Source organism: Syzygium oleosum, unplaced genomic scaffold, assembly GCF_021117445.2.
Source record: "Syzygium oleosum isolate NSW1041296 unplaced genomic scaffold, Sole_v2.1 Sole_v2.31, whole genome shotgun sequence".
In the NCBI taxonomy this organism is placed as follows: Eukaryota; Viridiplantae; Streptophyta; class Magnoliopsida; order Myrtales; family Myrtaceae; genus Syzygium; species Syzygium oleosum.
The window spans coordinates 1,579,885-1,591,971 of record NW_026607515.1 but is presented as its reverse complement, the minus strand read 5'-3'; the positions used below and the strand labels follow the sequence as shown (position 1 = coordinate 1,591,971).

General features: G+C 42.1%; 1 protein-coding gene across 1 annotated transcript; it reads right to left on the bottom strand.

The window, feature by feature from the left end:
- Positions 1-9,885: 9,885 nt before the first annotated feature.
- Positions 9,886-11,404, bottom strand: LOC115665994 (protein SRC2 homolog). The gene has a single exon (XM_030587799.2). The coding sequence runs from the start codon at positions 10,924-10,926 to the stop codon at positions 9,997-9,999; it is 930 nt and encodes a 309-aa protein (XP_030443659.1). The 5' UTR covers positions 10,927-11,404; the 3' UTR covers positions 9,886-9,996.
- Between the last annotated feature and the right edge of the window lie 683 nt (positions 11,405-12,087).

The window sequence follows — 12,087 nt, the reverse complement described above, 5'->3', positions numbered from 1 at the left end:
GGGGTGGGAGAGGGTTCTTATAAAGGAGAGAGTTCGTGGTTTACTGGATGTGGTTGGGGTGCATTTATGCGGTTCATGAAAGCGGTTGTGATAAATTAATGTTGGGCTCCGTCGCTCTGATGATGTAGAGGTGGTGGTTGCGTTAGAAAAAGTGAACTCAACGAAGCAAATAGTAACCACAATCAATAAATAAACGGGCTCAGGATCCGTGTGCAGCTCACCAGGTAATAGGCCAATTTCTGTAAATTGAAACCAGAAAGAAAAAAAAAATGTAAAGGGTTCCATACAAACATATTAAGTTGGCAGAACAACTACGTAGCAATGAAGAAACTATGCATCTGCGTAAGAAATTGAGGAGGTTCAGATGAAAAGTTTAACATGTTGACTTTCTGTAGGACGAGAAAATTGACCCAGTATGTAATGTACGTAGTCTATCAACTTATCGCTTTCTAATTATATCGCTCACTGTATCGTCATAAGGTTTGCCGTCGGATTTTGGGTTAGAACAGAAAAATGTTGATATACACTACGATGACCAAGATGTAATATACCTGGCACACAATTCGGTTATCACAAGCAAACGAAGCATATCGACATCAAGTACTACTTTATCCGAAATGTTTTAGCGAATGGTAAGGTTGTTGTGGAAAAGATCGCTCCGGCAAACATGATGACTATGCTTGTTCCTTTCGTGAAACTAAAGTTTTGCTTAAGCACAATTGGCATCTGTAGTGTGAGCGCCCGTAGGGGCATTGAGAGGGCAGCATGGACGATGAGTAGTATAACATGGCTTCAAACGTTAAGCAAAGTTGGAGGATTGTTGAATTGCGTCTCGAGTTTGAACCGTTTATGGAGTCCAATCCGATTAGATAAATACCCAAGTTTGACGGCTTTGCGATAAAAGGGGAAAACGGCAGCAAATGGTTCTTGAACTTTGGGCTTATATGCAATGTGATCACCTAAACTTTTAATTTGTTTAATGTGTAATGTGGTTCTTGAACTACATTGAACATTTTCGTATAATCTAGGGACCAGGTTTAAACGCACTACCAAAGTTCGAGGGGCATTGCATATTGGGTTAAAGTTCAGAAATCACATTTAATACGTTGAAAGTCTATGAATTATATTGTACATTCAGGAAGCATTTATATTATTATCCGACATGAGCTGTACTCACCTTTGCTAATAATTGGACGATCGAGAGGAAAGATGGGCACCACAAGACAAAAGAAGGGGCTCACATTTTCTTATATGGGTGGTCCATTGTCAAAACAAAGGGCGTGGGTTCCCATGTGGAGGCCCAAAAGAAGAGAAGGAAAGGAAACACAGCAAAATATACAGCTTTCTAATCATTTGACTCCAGCCTTTAGGATGCCCTCTTCTCTTAAAAATGTCACCGCACATATAGGAGCAAAAAGGAGTGGTCGCCTAGGAGGGTTTCTTGAGAAGAGTTTGGCCGCCAGATGCTGAAGCAGCCGCACGAAGAACAAGAATTGGAGTAGGGTGGCGTGAGTTCTCTTCAAGAAAAGGAGCCCGCTCGAAGAGGGAAGAGTCTGAAAGCACGAGGTTCTCTGTTCTTCGGCCGCACCGACACGAACACTGTGAGATATGTGTCGTGTAAGTTTTTATATTCAAGTGAGTTGTTTATTTGTGTACGTTTTAGGTTTGAGATAAATCTAAGTGCAGGAAACACAAGAGCGTGTGGGCGATTATAACTTTCATTCTCCAATTATTGGTGGATTATTTGTCGCTAACTCTTCCGTGGATGTAGGTGCCGATACTCGGACTGAACCACGTAAATCTTGAATATCCTTTATCGTTCCTCGTTTATTTCGCTGGCTCTCTCCCAATGATTTGATTTGCAAGATCTCGGTTAGCTTCCGCATTCGTCGATAATACACCACTATAAGCATGTGGTCCAGAAGCCAGTGCTGAAAACATTCGAGTTGGATTGCTGTCTTTCAATTCTAGTACCTCGATGTCCTAGGATTCTACGGGGACAACGAAAGGAACCGAACAGTTTTGGCACATTAATCTGTCTTGCACGACAAGAAGCCTGCTTTAATTAGACTTGCCGGTGCCAATTCCCTACCACAAAGGGCTGAATTAAAGAGAGAGGATGAGCTGTGTTTAACCAAGGCCAGTGGTGTCTAGGGTCGATGGGCTCTCAAGTGGTACAAGTAGAAATGTTTGGTGGAACCCGACTTAAATTCGATTGCATTGAAGATTCGATCTAGAAATATCGTCGCGGGAACGAGTTTGATGGCGCGAAGGTTACGGTGAACAAAAGCGACGCCGGATTTACGTAGTTTCAGCCAATTAATTCGACCGGCCAAATTCGAACCTATAAGGAGCAAGGATACTAAATTCATAGTGTTAATATTACATGAAATGAAAGATCAATTAGGTAGAAACTTAAAGCAACATTGTAAAACCCATTTTGTATCTCGACTTCATAAGATTCATATGGCGCAAGGGCATTTGGCCCGACTAAATCGAGCCAATCTTACTAATTGAGGAAGTTAAACTGTTCCCAAGAGTGAGTTTTCTTTTTTTTTGGAAAAATTTTACTTTTCATCGTTGTCACATTTTTCCTAATCAAATCTCTATACTTGTAATATGTCTTTATTCTACTTTCACAAATTTTCTAATCACATGTCACCAGCACTGAATCAAGCTCAATCCAACTGACGTTACCGTCTTATGACGATATCTATGAGTTGGTAAATTTAGGACGTGGTAAGAAAGACAAATAAAAGTCGGTAATCCAGTAGTTTGTAAATTAATGAGATAAAGGTAATCAATCAATTATTGATATTTCATATATGAGTCGGTAAATTTAAGACATTGGTAAGAAAGGCAAATAAAAATTGATAATAGATATAAAAAAAAAAGTTGATAATTTGTAAACGGTCAAAAATAAAATAATTTCATAGGAATGTTAGCAAGTTACCAGCAAGTTATTTGGAAATAAAGTGATTAGCACCTTTTTAACAACACCTTTTTGACACTTACCCAACTTTTTAAGAAGTCTATTAGACGTTATTTTGGATCGAAACAGCAGAATCATCCTAATACCCGATTTTTGTAATAAACTTGACGTCGAAGATGTTTTTGCTAGAAAAAGCGTCGAAGATGTTTTAGTTGATCGCTTATGCAAATGTTAAACAAGTATCAATTGAGTATCAAATAATCAATTTAGGCATGGCAGTTCAATTTCAACAGAATTAAAATGAAGTTATGGCGTTGCGGGCAGGTAGCTTACTTCTTTCTAGCAAAAGAAACTACCTATAGGCTCTGTCTGTTTGGCGGAAAATGAACGATTTTGTAAAATATTTTCCTAAAAATGATCATTTATATCACTTGAAATAATTATTCAATTGAAGATTTTTTTAATCGTCAATAACAATTTGTTTTTAAACATATCCGTGAATGATGAAAATATATTTTGTTCATTCATTTTTGTGAGCGATACAAGCAATCATTTTTAGAAAATTGTATTCTAAATCGTTTCTTTTCCGTGAAACAAACGGATCCAAGACTCCATCCTTGACTGCTATATAGAAATTTAAGTCCATGCAAAAAAAAAAATTTTAATACCACGAAAAACCTTAAACTGGTACATCTGTGATAAATTTACCAAAAACTAATTTTTTTACCACCAAAAACCCCACATTGGTACGCCTGTGACAATTTTTCCATCCGTTAGTTTCCATTAACATTTACATTCAAATTTCTGAGTTGAATGACACGTGACAGTTGACGAGTGTACCGATTTGGATTTTTACCCTCCGTTTGTCACATGTGTGCAGGTTTGTGATTTTTCGTGGTATTAATTCGGTTTAACGGAGGGTAAATTTGTCATGGGGGTACCGAGTTTGGGGTTTTTATTTGTCAAAAAATTAGTTTGGGATAAATTTATCACACATATACCAGTTTTGGGTTTTTGGTGGTCAAAAAATTAGTTTGGGATAAATTTATCACACATATACCAGTTTGGGGTTTTTGGTGGTCAAAAAATTAATTTTGGGTAAATTTGTCACATGTGTATCAGTTTGAGATTTTTTATGATATTAACAAAAAAAAACAAGTTGCCTATGCACTTGAAATATTCATAAAGTTTCCTTTTTCAACTGTGACCTAAGTTGGCGGTGGACTCTTTGACTAACTATCACTAGCTATTACTCTTACCTGAATTTAAATTAATAATCGAAAATGCATAGATTAAAATAAAAAAAAAAGAGGTCCTCATATCACATGTAATGTCCAACGTGGCATTTAATCACCGCGCAATAATGAATCAGCAACCTGTCAATTGTGCCTGGTGGGAAAAATTAATGGACCCGTCCTTTACAAGTCGAGTTATTGCGTCCTTCCCTCTTTCTTTCTTTCTTTCTTTCTTTCCTTGTATTATTATATTTAAATTTTAAGACTCTATTTATTTTGCTAAAAATTAATAATTTAAAAAATATATTCCTGAAAATGATCACTTAAAATAAAAATAAAAAATTTCCATTATCAACGACTATTTGTGCCTAAATATTTTCTGTAGACAATGAAAATATTTTTCGTTCATTCATTTTTACAAACAATACAAATAATTGTTTTTAAGAAAATATGTTCCATATCATCCATTTTCCGCGAAATAAACACATCATAAATCACACATTCATCTAACAACTTAAATTCGTAAAGCAGTCACGGTCTCCATCCACCTATTAACTTAAGATTTTGGATTAGATATTTTAATATGGTATCAGAGCCAGGTTTCCCAGTTAATTTTAAGTGTGCGTCAGATTCGTTCGTCAAATTCCACGTGTTGTTCCTAATCCTCCATGTATACTCTTTATATACATGTGGTCTCCTCCCACCTATTAGTTTAAACTTTTGGATTGGACATTCTAACATCCTGCAAGGTCGTGTTTGGTACGACAGAATCAAAGCTCTAAACGAGAAGGAACTGAATAAATGGCTCAACACATAGACACTAACTCGTGCATTAACACAAATTAGTAAGGTTCATACTAAGTTCACCCTGATTTAATTGACTCGTTGTGAATGATTTTAAGCGTGATTGTGATATGCTAATATGAGAATTATGATGACCCAATAGTCATGTTATGTACCAGGTGAGAGAGAGGTGACTATCTATGTTCGAATGATAATGAGGGTTTCCCATGTTTCTTCCAAGATTTACGTTAGTAAAGCAACCCTTAATAGGAAATTTAGGATGCGTTTGTTTCGTTAAAAAATTTTTGATAAAGAAAAATATTTTTCATGGAAATCATTTACAAAGTTTATGGAAAGTGGTTTCCTTCGTTCCAAAATGAGAAGTTGTTTTATCCAATCTAAGCTTTTTTGTTTTTGGTCCATGGAAAACTTTTTCCGTAGATCAACTGGTTTATCATCCAAACACCGGAAAGTCGAGAAAATAATTTTGCGAAAACAATTTTTCTTCAAATAAACGAATTATTAGAGCAATGGACGCAATGATGTCTCGAGCCGTATTTATCATATAATCATGTCGCGATCGAAGACCTTTTGTTCATCGAACATTTTTTTCAATTTGGCGCAATTGGGATGAACATATACGTTGATGGTATGCATGATTCAATGCCATGGAACTAAAATCTTCACCTGCTTTTGTAAGCTTCTGCATTAATTATTAGCTATGGGTTCTGCGATTCCTTCATCTGCGGGTGGGAAAAGTACATGATACTGAACTCTTTTTTTGACAGATCTTAACTATAACTGAGGTGGGTGGCTATGGGTGACGGGAAGAGAGAGATGCCAGCTTTCGTAATTCGTACACATGGTCCCAAAGGTATGGACCGGAGGTGGTGACAAGCTTCATGATCCTAGATAGGCCACCTCCATAGCCCTTGACCCGCGATGCCATGCCCCTGCCCAACCCTCAACCACCGGGACCATATTTTCAATGGCCGCTTTGATTTCTTACCGCATCCAACATCACGGTGCCGTGCCAATTCTCAATGTTTTTGAATGCACAATTCCGATTTTGGCAGAACCCAATGAGCTTAGCATGGCCACACATCGTACCAGGATTATGTATAAGAGAAAGTTAAGGAATAAGGGCGTAAGTTTCAAAGTTCCAATCACATCAGATTCTTTCTTTGGAGTATTTGTCAGAACGCACTCTCTCTACTAAGGACAACTTGTTCGAGAGAAAAAAGATCACACTTGATCCTCTATGTGTGACTAGTGCCACCAGCAACACGAAACCACCAAGCATGTCCTCCTAGTCTCCCCCTGGACAATGATAATTTGGTCCGACCCAGCTCTAAATGTGCACATCCCAAACCCTGGGTTGTCAATAATTGAGGAATGGCCCGTTGCATTTCTACATAATTCTGTACCTTTTGAACTCCTCTCGGTTGTCCTTCGGCAGATCTGGAAGGAGAGGAACAGTGTTGTGTTTAGAGAGCAAAAACCGAACCCAAGGAAGCTCGTGGAATCAGCTATGGCTACTTATTCAAACATCACGAGATGGACGGTGGGAGCTAAACGACGTACCGAGCATCAGCTAGGATGTCGTTAGGGTGTCGTACCGAGTTAGATCGAAGCTGGAGGCCACCAAAAAATGGGGTTTTTCTGTAGATAGATCTTAGCTAGACGGAACAAGTAAGGGAGCCATAGCTTGCGTGTGTCCGAACAGTTCTGGTCCCCTCGTAGATGGCTTTACACGAACAGTAAGGACCGCCTCTGCAGCTCAAACGGAAGCAATGGCCCTACAGTAAACCCTATTGTTACTTCCAAGCTCGAGCCGAAGAGAATGATGAACCGGAATCAAATCATCTTTGATTTGATAAGAAGCATTTCCGGCGCATTGTGACCGAGAAGCAAACCAGGTGGCCGATTGGGTTACTAATGCCCGAACAAGAAAAGTCCTCCAAATTGGACTTTATATCCGGCCCAAACCTTTCGGGCTCTTATTTGCTCTGAAGCTTCATCTATCTATGCTCGATCTTCATCTTAACGAGTGCAACCATATTTTCGACCCGAAAAAAAAAAAAGAAAAAAAAAACCACATCACATGCCATTTGCTGAATGTACGTAATTCGATTGGTTTCGTACTTGTCCCACCCCCAACTACCTTCTCCTCCTCACAGTAACGATTTCGCCGTTCTGTTTTTGTACCGCACGATATTCGAACTCTTCGATAGAATAATTCCCACGGACCCATATACAGCCGTCTCATTTACTCTGCACCAAAGAATAGTCCACCTCAAATCATTCTGTACTTTTTCTTTTTTCAAGTCCCGGTGTAGATGTCATGGATCAGGCCTTGGTCTCATCTTTCTATCCCCCTTTTTTTTTTCTCTGCACATCGCACGTCCACTTAATTGTGTTTTTTTGTCACCATTAATATCAAATGCACTTTCGTTCTTAATCTTTCTTCCTTCTTCTTTTTTCTCGTCACTTTTACTTTTGGTTTTTTTCTAAATGTTAACCAATAATTTTGTTATGTATCATCGTCACCAGCCACAAAAACCAGAAATGTTTAGCAGTCGAGATCCATCACATTGGCAGCCCCGACTTCTTGTATACCGGTATCGGGCCTCCTCCTATCATGTAGAACGGCCCATTTCAATCAAGGCTAGATATACAATATAAATAAAAACGGGATATGTGCACCGTAAGTCGGCCCAATTCCCTAAAAAACCATCAACTTTAGCCTTTGTCCCAATTATATCCCAAGCTTTTTTTTGTCTCATAAAAAACCCCAAACTTTCACTTTTGTCCCAAATCTACCCCATTAACTTTTTGTCCAATTTTTTAATATTATTTTTTCTTTTCTTTTTCCTTTCCTTTTCTTTTTTTTTTGTTTTACCTTCAACCTCTGGCCGGTCGTCGGTCCGGCGACCAGCCAGAGGCAGGGGCCAGCGAGGTGGGCCCCGTCGTGCCGATTGGCGAGGCTCGGCCTCGCCGGCGTTAGGCGAGGCCGACCTCGCCAATAGCCGGCGGTGGCCGAGCCTCGTCGTGGGCCGGCGAGGCTCGGCCCGCCGGCTATTAGCGAGTCGGCCCAGCCGTGAGCCCGGCATATCGAGCGGCGGGCCCCAACCACATGCATATCGATCGCCCGCGGAACCCTATCCTCCCGATCGCTCACGTCTGCATCAACAAATCTCCGTCGCCTCCCCGACGAAGACGTCTGTCGCCTTCTCCGCCATCCCAATCTCCTCATTTGTCCCCCTTGAGACCCTCGAGCTCGGCCCGCACTCCACCGAGGACGCTTCTATCGACGACGGATCGCCGGGCTCGTCGCTGTCCGGCGGTTCTCGCCGTTCTCTCCATCGCCGGTGCTAGCCATGGTGAATCTCGATCGCACCTCGCCGAATTCAGGCGAACCGCCGGAAGAAACTCACCAGCCACGGCGAGGCTCGGCCCTGCCGGCTATTAGCGAGGTCGGCCTCGCCCAACGTCAGTGAGGCCGAGCCTCGCCAGCGGCCGGCGTGGCGAGCCCTCACCGGATACGGCGAGGCTCGGCCCGCCAGGCATGGCCAGCGAGGTCGGCTCACCCAAAGCAACGGTGAGGTTCGGCCTCACCGATTCTTGCAGGCGGGAGTGAGCCTCGCCCCGCAGAGGTTGAAGGTGAAACAAAAAAAAAGAAAAGGAAAGGAAAAAGAAAAGAAAAGAAAAAATAAAAAAATTCGAAAAAAAAAATAATATTAAAAAATTGGACGAAAAGTTAATTGGGTAGATTTGGGACAAAAGTGAAAGTTTGTGGTTTTTTAGGAGACAAAAAAAAGTTTGGGATATAATTGGGACAAAGGCTAAAGTTGAGGGTTTTTTAGGGAATTGGGCCCCCTAAGTCTTAAAATTTGTCATGAAAGTGTAATTGAGTCTTAAAATTTACAAAAATTGAAAACAAATCCTCAAACTTATCAAATTGATTGAATCGAGTCATTTCATTGATCCCGTCCAATTAAAATTGATTAACTCGAGGGACTTATCCCACATTGGTTTCCACAAGTTTTATTTTGTACCATTTACCCTGATTTTCTTTTTCATTTTTTGAAAATTTTCCTCTTGGCCTCGCGAAACTTTTCTATTATTTCAGGGGTTAAGTGCATGTTTAATCCTTTAAATTTTAGCGCTTGTGAGATTCTGTCTTCTAACTTTTGCTTTGTTCAATTGATTCCTCTAACTTTGTTGAATTTGTGCGATTTGATTTTCTAAGTTTTATTTTGTACAATTAAGTCCTCTAACATTCTGAAAGTCGTACAATCAAATCCTCAAGTCAACCACTGTAAATAAATTGTCAAATGAGTTAATAACGTGGCACTGCTTGTGTGACAGAAAATAACAAGCGATGCTAATCTTGAGCTAAACGAGCAGAAAACAAACCGAAAAAAAAAATCCTAATTTGACTATCTTAGTTTTAATGGGTAAACAAAGTACTCGCTTGCGCAAAAAAAAATTAGAGGACTGAATTGCACAAATCCGAAAAGTTAGAGGGTTGGATTGCACTAAATATAAAGTCAGAAGATCACAGTGCACAAATGCTAAAATTTAATAACTAAATTTGTACTTAACCTTTTCTTTAATGATATCTAATGCATTTCAAGCAAATGGTCAATTCTTTTTCACCAGATCTCTAAGTAAATTCGTGCTAATTACTCAACTATTAACTTTACTGTTAAACTCCATAAATTTGTACTTAAACTTTTTCTTTAATGCTATATAGTATGTTTCAAGCAATTGGTCAACACTTTTGCACCAGATCTCTAAGTAATTTATGCTAATTACTCAATTATTAAACTCTATATAATACGCAATGATCGAACGATAATATGTGCTCCAAACTTAAATTTAAACGCTTTTAATGCTTGATTCGTCCCTCGTTGTGGATCGATGTGCAGATTGGGAGTAAAAGCCAAAAAATTTGACATAGAGAAAGATCAAGAGACGATATAATTCATCCCATAATACAGACGGTGATCGGAAACACGAAATCGAGACAAACAGTAGTGACTAATAGTAGTCGTCGCCGTCGTCTTGGTAGCCGTCGCCGTCGTCCTCGACCTTCTCGGCCGCGTCGTCGGCGATCTTGTTCTCCACGTACTCAGCCCCCTCGACCAGCGCGATCCCACCCAGCACCCCGGCGACGGCACCGACGGCCAATCCCGTCCCCATCCCCATCCCCCCGAACTTGCTCTTCTTCTTCTCTTCCTGCCCGTAGCTCGGTGGCTGCTGGCCGTACGACGTCCCGCTGTAGCTCGGGTACCCAGCCGGCGGAGCCGACCCGTAGTATGGATCCTGCCGCTCATACTGAGGCTGTGGCGGTGCATACGGGTTGCCGTATGCCGACCCGTACGCCGGCGGAGCGGTATACGCCGGCGGGGCGGTGTATGCTGGAGGAGCGGTGTATGCCGGAGGAGCGGTGTACTCCCTGCTCGTGTAGTCCCTGCTCGAGTACTCCCTGCTCGCCGCTGGCGGCGGGACCCCATAAGCAGCGGGAGGCGCCCGGTAGCGCGTCTCCCTCACCGCTACCTTGACGTCGACCTTCCCGTGGGGCCTGCCCGAGGGCCGCTTCAGCGGGAGGCTCCGCTTCTTGGCGCGCCCGTCGCCGCCACCGTACCCATCGTCGTCCTCGAGGACGTCGCTCAGCCTGAGCCGGGCCGAGCCGATCAGCGCCTTGGTGCCGTCCTCGGAGCCGGCGTGGACGACGTCGACGTGCAGCGTGGCGTCGTCGACGGCGGTCCCGGGCGGCAACGGGATCTGGAGGGTCTGCTCCCAGACGGGGAAGCAGTCGCCCTCGGAGTCGGCCCGGGTGGAGGACTTGTTGTTGGGGTCGACCCAGACGACGGCGTAAGGCCGGAGAGGGCCGTGGCGCCAGTTGACGTTCTTGAGGTCCTTGGCCCCGATGAGGGTGATCTCGACTTGGTAGCGCGAGGAGGCCATGTTCGAGCGAGCTCGAAACGCTGACGAAGATGGTGTGGCGGGTGGGGGATCAACTCAACGCGATGAAAGATGATGAAAAGAGAATCGACACGAGGTGAGACTCCGAGATCCGTCTGCAGGAGCCGGGGCTGTATATAAAGGAGGTGCAGGACGGTGAGATCTTAGCGACGAAGCAAGAACATGCACAGAGTCGATCCGTTGACCTAGATCGGGGGGAGTGTTCAACTGGGGAAGAAGACGGACAGACAGACAGAGAGAGAGATGAAGAAGGAAGGTGGCGATGCTTACGAGGCCAGTCGTCTCTTGTCTGGGGAAGGTGTCCAAGGGGAGCTTCGTGCAGAAGCGTGGCCTGCCCTGCCGGCGCGAGATTCGGCCGGTTGCGTGCTGCACCAAGAGCCGCCGCGATTGGCCTCGGGCCTGCCTGCCTGCCGTGCGGGTTGATACTTGATTATTTATTTGTTTAATTAGATCTGATAAGATTGGGTCGAGTTGGGGGGTTTTTGACCAAACCATGTTGAAATCTCCGCTCGAGAAAGACACTACTAGTTAACAACTGAGGAGCATGGATGGGGCCGTGCATGTCTAAAGAACGATAGGAAATTTGAGAACTCGAAAAAATAGAATGCGAATATCCAGTATACTTTAAACTTTCTATTAATTTAGGATTTTATAATGGATTATCATGTAACCGTGGAGCAAAGTTCATCCGTCTTTACTTCTTTGATTGCAAGAAAGTAAGAGCGATGCTTAATTTTTTTTTCCTCTTAGCTTGTTGAGATGAATGGAGTTATGTGGAAAGCAACTTCACTAATGAAAATAATGCTAGTGATAAAGATGAGGTGAACAATTCAATTGAAGATGCTAGGGATAAAAGAGTCGTGACATCATGCGATACCTAAGTAACTAGCGATGAAAGCAACTTCACTAATTATCTTAGGCCTCCGGAAAGTCCTTGTAGAGCAATTCGATCCGAGCAAAACAAATGAGAAGTCATAATGCACAATGATTTCGTTATTAGTTGCAAAGCCAACATTTCAAATGTTTTTTTATCTTTGAAATGTAATAGATCTTTCTACTGACATTAATGATTTCTTTTTACTTAGTGATAATATTTTTTACTCGTGATTATCTATTTCACGGTATATAATTTGTTTTTCATTT